General features: G+C 41.6%; 1 protein-coding gene across 2 annotated transcripts; it reads right to left on the bottom strand.

The window, feature by feature from the left end:
• Nucleotides 1-2,749: 2,749 nt before the first annotated feature.
• Nucleotides 2,750-7,631, bottom strand: LOC306939060 (cytochrome c-like). 2 transcript variants are annotated; one of them, XM_079523524.1, is made up of 3 exons: nucleotides 7,474-7,631; nucleotides 6,110-6,290; nucleotides 2,750-4,510 (listed from the first exon to the last, which is right to left on the bottom strand). In XM_079523524.1, exons 2-3 carry the CDS (start codon nucleotides 6,276-6,278, stop codon nucleotides 4,365-4,367), a joined length of 315 nt encoding a protein of 104 aa, XP_079379650.1. In that variant the 5' UTR covers nucleotides 6,279-6,290; nucleotides 7,474-7,631; the 3' UTR covers nucleotides 2,750-4,364. The 2 variants fall into 2 exon arrangements, with proteins under 2 accessions (XP_079379650.1, XP_079379651.1); XM_079523525.1 differs by lacking the exon at nucleotides 7,474-7,631 and adding an exon at nucleotides 7,176-7,314.
• Between the last annotated feature and the right edge of the window lie 3,941 nt (nucleotides 7,632-11,572).

The following is an 11,572-nucleotide window of genomic DNA, read 5'->3' as shown; positions in this document are numbered from 1 at the left end:
CATATAGCCACAGAGCCATAGAGTAAGACGGAGTTACGACATTGAGGGGGCAGAAAACAGCCCGGTCACGTGGTTCATGTAACTCGTTTGTCACTGTAAAGCCCATAGACTCCAATGCATTAAGTACACTTCCGGTTCAGGCCCTGGGTTTCGCCAATAAGTCTATGTAGAAGAGCCGCCATTGGACTGGCCCCATGAAGTGAACAGAGTTGTCTTAACTCTCTCTTACTCTATGGCTCTGTATATAGCCACTCCTTTGTCTGGCTTTCAGACATGACGTCATGTGGCAACTAAGTCTATGGACTTTTAATGTTTTCATGCGCCCCCACAAAGCCTGTTCCTCTGCTTTGGGCAGACTTGATCCCCTTTTTCATGCTGCTTTGAGATTCATTACCAGCTCCACCTACAGGACACACCATTGTACTCCTTAGTAGGGTGGTCCTCCTTAGCATCTCACAGGCTGCTACACTGGTACACTTTTATCTACAAAGTAATTCCCCTTCTTACATTAGTTCTAAATTTGAACTAGTCCAAAACTCGCTTAACCTCAGATCAAATGCCTGGATGCGCTATGTCGTACCCAACACCAAATCTGAGGCAGGGAAAAAAAACATTTTTTGGGCCCTGGGCGTGGAACGATCTACAGACCAGATTAAAATTGACTTCCTTGATCCCCCTAGTGACTTTTACGAGGTTTGCCTCTGGCATACTCTCCAGCCATTGCTCCTGCTTTGATGAGTAGCAATTGCTGTGTTCTTAGTTTTACATTAGCTTAGTAGTTACTAGTTTCTTGATGTATTGTTCTTATTAGTCTTTTTGAGTGGTGTAAACCACTCCTACAACTGGCTTTGTCTGTCTGTGCTCAAAAAATGAGCATGGTTGCTACGGTCACCCACCCAGTTCACCCGGGTGTGATTTCATTACGTCAGACATTACGTCAGACCACAGCTGATCAGGCTATATAAGACCTTACACCACTCAGTTCACACGGGTGTGATTTTTTAGTCTGTACTTGGTTTAGTGGTTAGCTACTTAGGCTCTCTCTGAGCCTCCCTGGTAGTAGGTTTTTGGTATTACGGATGTCATATGTTTGTCTTGTCATGTCCTGTATTTGTTGTTACTGGCAGAGCTGTGTAACATTTATTTGCCTCTTGTCTTGGCCAGTGCGCACTTGTAAAAGAGACTATGGTCTCAATGTGATTTTACTGGTTAAATAAAGGTTAAAATAAAAAATAATCAGCAATCCCCCCAAAATCAACAGGCCCCCACTCGTGATGTCATGTGGCAGCCAAGTCTATGGACTTTAATGTTTGCTTTAAGTATAGTACATGTCACTGCTTTAAGCATTACCCCTGTGGCAGGGGTACAAACGCAAATGTGCCCCTAAATTCACACACATGTGTAATTTTAGATGATACTAGTGTCTTTGCTCACATTAAAGATCATAACACCATCATGAAGGCGTTACACGAAGAACTTAGTAAGCTAATGGTTTCACTCAAATTTGTTGTGGAGTGTTCTCTCCTCCGCGTCCTCAATGCTCAATGAAACGGCCTTTCTGTGTGGAGTTTGCATCTTCTCTCCATGTCTCCTAGGGTAGGTACTCTCACAAAAACATGCAGTAATCCTGGTAGGCTATCTGTCTCGACTGCCTCCCTCCTGAAAGAAACTGGTTGGAATAACGTAGTCGTTCCACGTGCTACGTCCAACCAGGGAAACTCCCCCCTGTCAGGTGAAAAGAGCGGCTTGGACTCCTCATTGCATTGAAGGAAGCATGAGGTCAGTCCGTTGCTCTCCCCGGGGTGGCAGAGGGAGTGTAGAGCCCAGGATTAGACAGACAGACAGACAGACAGACAGACAGACAGACAGACAGACAGACAGACAGACAGACAGACAGACAGACAGACTGTTTAATTGAAGAGGAGCAGGAAACAGGAAACAAGGAAATGCCCATAAAGCGGTATAACCAAGCCTGATGTCCTGTTATTCTGGCATTGAAATGAGCTTGCACACAGTTCTGTTTTGGTCCAACAACACCTTAGCACCTCACCCGTGTGAACTGAGTGGTGCAAGGTCTTATATAGCCTGATCAGCTGTGGTCTGACGTAATGTCAGTGACCATAGTAACCATGCTCATTTTTGAGTGGTGTAAACCACTCTTACGACTGGCTTTGTTAGTTTACGTGTCTGTCTGTCTGTTCGTACCAAAAAATGAGCACGGTTGCTATGGTCACCCAGTTCACACGCGTGTGATTTCATTACGTCAGACATTACGTCAGACCACAGCTGATCAGTCTATATAAGACCTTACACCACTCAGTTCACACAGGTGTGATTTTTTTGGGTACCACGTACAGGTACACGGGTACACGTACAGGTACACAGGTACAGACAAAGCTGGTCTGGTTGGAGTGGTTTGCAGTACTTTGCACCACTCAAAAAATGTAAAAAATAATATCTGACTACAAATTTGGGCAAGGTGTCATCCCATTGACTTCCAAAATATAGGCCTAGACTAGGGCAATACCCATTGGGAATGTATTGCATACCCCTTCTGTCATTTATGTTATTTGATTCACACACCAGGGTTGAAATCGATCGGTCCAAGATATGCAGGATTTTGTGTATTTATGTAGAATACTTTTCTTTTGGTTCTGTCTAAATAATAAAGCAGTTGATAGGCGGTCTCTGTACCTTTCCCCTCAGGTCGGTAGTTAACAATTTATCAAATCTGTTGCATTCACCACTCTCAGGTCTGAAAATAGAATTTTATTAGGCAAAATGTAAAAAAACATATGCGTTGAAATAATTGCACTCTGCAGGTAACATTTGCTAACACATACAGTCCTCCCACCCTGCTTGTTGGACCCCCCTGTGCTTTCCTTTGGGTAATGGCATTACTGATTAATGTGAAACGATTAAAAATGGCTTTGTAGTTTGAAGATGATTAAGTTTAAGTGTGGTTTTGGTGTAGTTTCAGATCAGATTCTGGATGGGCGAACAGCACATACTGTAGCACCTGCACAGAACACACAACACATATCCACGACTGGATATATAGATTTCAACTTCTCCCCCCCCCCTCATTCTTTTATGACCCACTTTCATCAAGTAGCTTCAGCAGTAGGATACAATAGAACTTAATGTAAACAAGAGGGTTATCAAAAACATCATTATGAGGAGTGGGAGTATATCCATCAGGTTTCATGCTAGTCTCGACAAAGGCTGCACATTAATGTATCGTCATAATCACTAACAGCACAATATTCATATCGCAGAAGACATTAATTTAGGTGTTATTAATTTCAACAGGATGTTTTTGTGGAAGTGGAGGAAGGAGTATACAAATATAAAACAAAGGGTAACTTCAGCGATTTATACAGTTATACATCATGTCTACTCTCTTAGTAATACTTGAACGTTAGAGAATATTAGCTCCAGTTTTACCGTCAGTAACTAGATTATGCCACCTAACCAATATGCTGTGGCAAATATGTAAGTAGTTTACTGAGTACTAAAAGTGTGCAATGCATGTTGACAACTGTCATGAGATCATTTTAATTTGTCTAATTTACAAGAGTTACTTTCTACATTTACTCTCAAACCCACTGTGGGACCTACAAATGGCTCTTTGGAGATATTTTGACATATGCCGTAACAATTAAGGACCTCCTCATTTCAAACGCTGATCCTGGAGCCAATATTCTTGTGGATATAAGTACTACAGATGAGTAATGTGTAGGTTTAAAATAGCTATACATAGATACACAGTTCAACAGCAATACAAAAGATCAATAGACATTCGTGGCATCCATCCAGTGAAAGAAAAAGTTGCGAAAGTAAAAGTGCATTAAGTAAAGCATTGTGCATACAATATAATGTTTTTCAATCCAAATGTGTTTGTTTTTTGTCCTTGATGGAACGAGCATGTCTTACAGAAAATCTGAAAATATACAACATACACTAACAGTCTGCTATATCAGTCCATACTTCTAGTATATAGCAGTTTATTGTTATAGCAGTCATACAGCACCAGTCTATAATGCACAGTAACAGTTGTTTTGCAGTCTGAAGTCAGCAGTTAGCTATAGCTAGTCAGTTATGTTTTTTGTAAACCCCAGGGTAAGTCTGCAGCATTTTACAAGGCCCGGTCTGAGAACTATGTGGAGAAAAAAATCCAAGCACCAAAGATCCTAATTAAAAACAGTCCCACATAACAAGAAAAACACATGGCAGCTATTTCAGAAACAGAAGAGAGCAAAGACACATTTCTGGCCTACAAGCTCACATCGCGTTGCATGAGCTTGTAGGTCATCTATATTATAAGAATGTGACAGCATCGTGTGACGAAGTATGAATTGATCTTAAGAAGTGATGCTCTTTAAATAGGCTATAATGTCAAGTCGTTCTTTCTTCTTTCTGAGACCAGAAAATATCATCTTGGTTCCTGGGATGTATTTCTTGGGATTCCTAAGATACACCATCAAAGTGTCTTCTCCCCACACTATATCTGAAATTCAGGGACAGACAATACACAGGTTTTGTATTATTATGAGCATGAGGACTACCGTCACCACTTCTAACCCTTTTCTCTCACCATACACCAACATTATCATCAACAAGAGTGTAGCAGCTAGTACTAGTTGAATTAGTAGCAATTGTAGTATCAACAACAGCAGCAATGCAGTTGTACATGTGCGGCAGAACCACTATAGCACAATATGTATTTGGTGTGTGTGGGGGTCAGAGTCCCAATGCACAATGCACATGGTGCATTATGTAAAGCACTTTGAATTAACTTTGTGTATGAAGTGGTATATATATTACAAATAAACCTGCTTTGTGACTTACCGACCGCCACGTCGGACTACCCACCGACCGGACGGTCGGGTCAAATGGATTACGCCCTTACTGGAAGAATGTCCTATGTTCTGAGTAAACACACCATTACCATATATGTTTAACCACTCAACCAATGAACTGCTTTAGGTGTGTGTACACACACACACACACACACACACACACACACACACACACACACACACACACACACACACACACACACACACACACACACACACACACACACACACACACACACACACACACACACACACACACACACACACACACACACACACACACACACACACACACACACAAGTTCATTGGTTGAGTTGGTTCTCCAAGTACCACCATAATAATATACCTGCCCTTTTTGTTCCATTACTAAGCCAATAATGCTGCTGCTCTAATCACTAATCCGCACAATATGGGCCTTTCTCGGCCCCACCTCTATCCCATTGTTTATATTGTGTTTTAGGATCCAAGATGGCTGCAGCACCAGGAGGGGGTGGGGCGGAGGTTAGCGGGTGGGGTCGACATATGCCCTTACTGGGCTGTGTTCACATATTCAAGACACCTGTCTTGTGTCTGTGTAGAATGGCCGCTCCAATGCATTTCCAATGGAAGCCCATATAGTTTGACCAAACATTTTGTTTGATGGGGGGGAGGGGGCAGAACACATCCATCAAAGCTGTGTTCAGACCTTAGAGTATATATGAATAGAGACGGCACCCGGAGGAAACCCTGAGGCGCAATGGACATAGTGGCCGAATTTGGTATTGCAGCGTGGGCCAAACACATGAACGCGCTGGTCCGTTGACTATCATTGCGCACGTTCATGATGACACGTGAACGCGGTTTCAGTGCAATGGCAGCGCGTTCATGTGTTTGGCCCAATCAATCCCAGAATGCACTCTGTTCCTACAAGGAAGGAGGAGTGAAATCGCCTCATGCGCTTTTGAGCAACTTAATGCAAGTGGATGGGAGGAGAACTCGGGTGACGTCTCTATTCATATATACTCTAAGGTTCAGACTGAGTCTGTATGTGGGGTTGTTAGAGAGGAGGAATCTCATCAACGTAAACCTGCCGGTTCAGACCTGCAGCTGACTGCCATGCCTTAAAGACACAGCCTGCTTTAAGGAACAGTACACTCTCCCAGATGACCTTAACTTCTCTGTCTCTCTGTACGTATGCGCGTGCATGCCACACACACACACACACACACACACACACACACACACACACACACACACACAGACTTACTCTTATCAATGTTAGCCTGTGTGTAGGAGTATCCCGGCGACTGGCCTGTCTTCCTGCCAAACAGACCCCAGAGGTTGGGTCCCACCTTGTGTTTCCCCCCCTCATTCGCCGTGTGACACTGAGAACACTTCTGGACAAATGCCTTCTTCCCTTTCTTGAGGTCCCCCATCACTACACACAGCTGTACATACCCAGAGGGAAGAGAGAGAGCTCAGGTAATCAATGTACAATGTAACAATCCATACATAACAATGTTAGCTATAGAACAGTGGTTTTAAACAGTGGTTTTCATATCAAGGGCCAAGGCCCATTATTTATTCAGCATGTTTGAGTCACGGACCACCATTTGATGAGATTTAGCCTTGCAGACCCAAAACGAAAGAATATGTCCTGCATGTCCATGCTATATTGATGTTGCTACTGAGATAACAGGCAAACATTGATCAAAATAACAATTCTTCTACATTCTCTAATTGTGAAGACTTCTTGTAAATTCTTGTAAATTGTAAATGTAGATGTTTAACAATATTTAACTCTTGGGAGTGTTACCAACTCTCCATCATTTAGCTGGGGACCACCTGGAACTCCCTCAAGGACCACTGGTGGCCCCCGGACCACTGGTTGAGAACCATTGCTATACAGTGGTGCCGTCTGCTCATCCATGTCCTGTCATTGTAATGGTGTATGATTCACTTATGAACACTGAATAATGTAACAACTTCACCCATAACAAACAAGCAAAGCATGGCATTCACGTTTTCTAGAGAAAATGGCCCTCTTAAAACAGATCGCTTAAATCAAAATCTATGACAAGCCTATTTGGACTCCAAATAGGCTATTTCCAACAGCCAATATGCATTTTGCCAATGTACAAACATGCACTTTTTGTATGCTTTTAAATAAATTGATGGTTTTAGTTTTTTTCCGTAGGACTTGGACTAGTGCCTACCTGTAGCCTATACTAGACAGGCAACACACTTTCTATCGACCGCGCCATAGCTAGGCTGCGCTGCGTTCCCGAGATGAAACGAACTTACTTGAACTTGAACTTAAGATGTTACCTTACCTAGTAGTACTAGTGGAACTAAGTTGTGTAACACACAGTCTAGATGACTTCTAAACACTTTTGACTTTTTTCCACTGGTCTTTAATAGTCTTTAGCCTATAACTAGAAGCCTTGATACATTGCATGTCCATAAACGCCCATCATTAACAGAAAATGTACAACAGCTGCGGACTTGCGGAGAGCTTAAATCAGGAAGAAAAACAAAACCACGGAGAGACTCGCCATGCAGCTTTTTTTGCCCCTAATTGTTTTCGTTTATTAGAACTCGCCTCGGATATAAATAACAAAACAAGCTTACCCGACTTCGGAGGTTGCGCTGATGGTATTAATTCACAGGTAAGTAGGCTATCCACACCTTTTCTAGGTCAGATCAAGCCAATTGAATGTTGTGTGTGTTTGTATTGTCAGTGTGCATTCTTCACATATAAGCCCTACCTACTTCTACATAGACAGACACACTGTCTGCTCCGGATTGGACTGCTTAAAAAAACATCTCAAATTTCTCTTACTCGAGCCGAACTTATGATTCACTCAGTCTCAGCCTGTCCCGAAAAAGGAGTTGTCATAAAAGTGAATGAATTGCGTAAACCTTTGGGCGATGTTAGGTATTCGCTCACTGTGCTCACACCCATTTTGTTTCAAGAGACAATTATAACAAAAGAGAAACGATGGGTTAAGCCTGCTGCTGTAGGCTACGTGAGACAGGTGAATAAGCTTATTTAGAAGTCGAAAGACACACACACACACACACACACACACACACACACACACACACACACACACACACACACACACACACACACACACTCTATTAGCATGAGAACGTACGTTTACATTTCCAAAGCAGAAGTGGAACAACACGATCAAAATAAAACTATGTCTTTACAAATAAATATTGGATATAAATAGGAATTAAATAAAGGTGTAAACAGAGCTGTGTTACATTAACACTTTGGGTAATACTATCTTGTGAAACTATAAAAATATTGTGCATTTTCTGTCCATATAGGAGACGTTCGCTTTATACTTTTGATAAACAGTGTACATACAATGGTTTGTATTCCTTAAGGTGCTTGTATTCCATTTGACATCCTTCTCCTGTCACAGCAGCTCACAAATCTCGCTGCTGTGTTTGCACATTGTTTTACTTCACCCAGCAGATATGGGAGTTTTTTTTGTCATTAGTCATGTTTTCAAACTCCCCTTGGGTGATTGTAATCCGTGGAAAGTATGTCTCTGATGTCTTGGTACAGTGGGCAGACGGTTAGGAAGTGTATCTCTCTCTCTCTCTCTCTCTCTTTCAGTTGGAATACCAACAGGAGAGTTAACTCATATTAGACGGTATAGGCTACAGGATAAACAAGTGATTCGAAGTGATGAAAGACAGGCTTACACAAAAACCCTTTTTATGCTGATAAATGACTACGTGGATATCGGATAAGATTGGTATCTCCTGACCTGAAAAAATACAAAAAATACATTTTCTGTTTGCTAAAGAGATGGGGAGAGCCCTGAGGTTGACTTCTGTTGGGCTTTGGTAAAGACACCCAAACTGTAAGTTTTCATTAATAACGTTTACTTGGTGTCTGGTGCCATCTAGTGGTACCAGGTACCTGGTACTATCTAGTAGTAGTAGTAGTAGTGGCATCAGACACTAATGGCTCAAGATAATCAGCATAAGATAAATACATTTCTACAGCCTATTATCTGCTTCCATTCACTTTCATTGTGGTAAGTGTGTGTCAGGTGTCATAATATGCCTTGATTTACTCATCATTTGGCTCATTCAGCAGTGGCACACAGACCTGTGAGGTCACTGACTTTTGAATAATTACAAGTACACCTGTTTGTGTGTGATTTGAACAATGGCTGCCTGCATGCGTCCATTTTCCTTGGAGGAACAAAATCACTTTATTCCTACTTATGGTTTACTTCCAGTCAGGTTTGGGTCTAGCTCTGGTCCATAGCCTAATGCACTTTACCGCCGTTGCATTTGGGCTATGGGACTGTTCTCTTTCCTGGCTTGCATGAAACGCAGACCAACCTCTCCTGTAGAGGAAATATTAAGAACGTTTTACCTACTCACCAATACAACAAAAAATAGAAAGCCTACTTTCCTTAGTGGGTGCACTGCCGCACTCTGAGACTCCCACCACACGTATAAAATGTACTTTTTGGCCAGAAAGGCCAAAATCTTATCCAACGACAACAAAATATTCTTTAGTTTTGGGCCTGAGAGGCTAAATCTCATCAGGTCCGTGGCTCAAATGGCGAATAAATAATGGAGCTTGATATGAAAAGGGTTGAAAACCATTGGTCGATCCAATTATAGGGAATCCCCCTTGGTTGCTGTCCAAGGTGCTGAAAAGCTTTTTTTCCCCTTTTTCTTTTTTTTTACAGCCTAGGCTTGGATGCTGTGGTTGCTGTGGTCATCGATAGCATTGCTTGTGAGACAGTGCTCACTACATGCTTGGCTTTCAACTTTCTTAGTTCTTTGAAGACTGCCCATCCTGTCAGCTAATAGAGAAAGAGAACTTGTCCTTGTATCAAGGACAGGCGTTGGTGCTCATCTGCCTGTCTCTGAGCTGCTAACTCGGAAATGACTGGCTCCTCTATTAGGGCCCATGTGTCAGTATAGTCAATCATGGTAGTGTTGCTAGAAGGGACCTTTGTCATCAAAGTGAGAAAATGAAATGGCATCTAATCTTGCATGGCCTTGAGGTGCATCATTATGTTTGACCCCAGTTGTTCATGTAGATTTTAATTTTCCATTGGCATCAATTGAGATTTGCCCACTGTTGAAGTAGTCCATAGATTTAATTTATCCCCTCTTCTGCAGTCTTATTTGTCAGAGCATGGGCCTCTGCCGACTTTGTAAAATAATCAAATGTTATGCAAATGTATTGATTACCACCCTCTGTTAGATTGAGTTTCATCAGGTCCATTCCCTAGTCCCTACTAGTTTGAATGATTCCTTAATATGAAATGTTGAGAATATACAACAGCCTCAGCCAAATAGTATTGTAACATCAGCCAAGGCTTACAAACCTCTAAAGTGGTCAAGTGGGGGCGTGAACCCGGCAAATGGCAAAATAAGTTTAGGGATAAGGGGTGGCAAGATGGGGCCCAAATCTTTTTGCAATGTTTGGATGATAGGATCTGTTGTCTGTCATTGTCAGTAAGATGTAATACCGGTAGTATGAATACTGTATGATAACAAGTCTAGTGCTCATACAGTTTCAGCATGTCATTTTTGTGTATGTATATGCATGCTCGGTTAAATGGTACCGTTGTATGTTCATCTCCCCATCTCGCCGTCTCCTCAGACACCACAGACCTCTTCCTCATGAGCCCTTGCAAACATACACCACTTAATCAGTAAGTATTGCACACTTTAAAGAGGAAGTTCACCCTAACTCACATGGTGCTGAAAGTATTGCACACTTGAAAGAGGAACTTTGCAATAGAATCAATACATTTGAAAATATTTGTTATTTGTTATACAAGTACAAGAAGCGAAATGTTGCATCTACATTTTACTAATGATTTTTTTTAATATTACATTTAAGGCCCAATATTTCTGCAAATGCTACAAATTCCAATAGAACCTATGATGGTCAATAATTTTGAGTATAAACAAGAACTTGAAGGGTATAGATTCAGGTCTGATAATCATGTGCCAAATTGTGCCATGCATGTTCAAATCATGTACGCCAGTGGTTACCAAACTTTGCAGTTCAAGACCCAAAAGAAACTCAATGGGACCCAAACTAGTGAGCAATGCGACACATTGGCCCCTTTTCCACCGGTTGGTTCCCAATGGGAACCGGTTCAGTTCTTTTTGGTTCTTAGTCCATGAGCCAGAGCTCCAAAATTGGAACGTATAAAACCATACCTATATTAGATTGTTATCATCATGAAACTTCCCCAATTGAGTACTTACACGAAGACAATGATTTATTGTATTACAAATTTTACATTTTTAAATATGCAAATGAGGCATTGTGTAGGAAGATATGAAAAATAATCGAAAATATGTAAAAGCTACTACTGTGGAAGGGTTATCATGTATTCATTTACTTGTATTGATCCTATAAACAATTTAATATAGGTGTAGTTTTTCCCACCAATTTTGGAGCTCTGGCTCATGGACTAAGAACCAAAAAGAACTGAACCGGTTCCCATTGGGAACCAACCGGTGGAAAGGGGGTCATTGTGAGCTTGTAGATTGGCTATTTTCTTTCTTCTTTTTTTGCAGGCCTATTGTTTTAAATTCATGAAGTTAGAAACAAAACAACGTGCCATAGTGCGATGCGTTTTGAGCTTGTAGATCGGCTATTTTTGCTACGAGACTAATATGCAATGTGGCCCTCTGGAGTGAGTGTGGCAATATAGTG

The sequence above is a fragment of the Electrona antarctica genome (genome assembly GCF_951216825.1).
Source record: "Electrona antarctica genome assembly, chromosome: 15".
NCBI classification, from domain to species: domain Eukaryota; kingdom Metazoa; phylum Chordata; class Actinopteri; order Myctophiformes; family Myctophidae; genus Electrona; species Electrona antarctica.
The sequence above is the reverse complement of the archived record's forward strand: the minus strand, read 5'-3'. Positions and strand labels throughout refer to the sequence as shown.

What these genes read in the sequence shown, in the direction of transcription:
- LOC306939060 (XM_079523524.1), bottom strand. Translation starts at nt 6,278, where the DNA reads ATGGGGGACCTCAAGAAAGGGAAGAAGGCATTTGTCCAGAAGTGTTCT. An exon ending in ACAGGCTAACATTGATAAGA is followed by an intron (nt 4,511 to 6,109) that starts GTAAGTCTGTGT and finishes CCTGAATTTCAG; the next exon opens with ATATAGTGTGGGGAGAAGAC.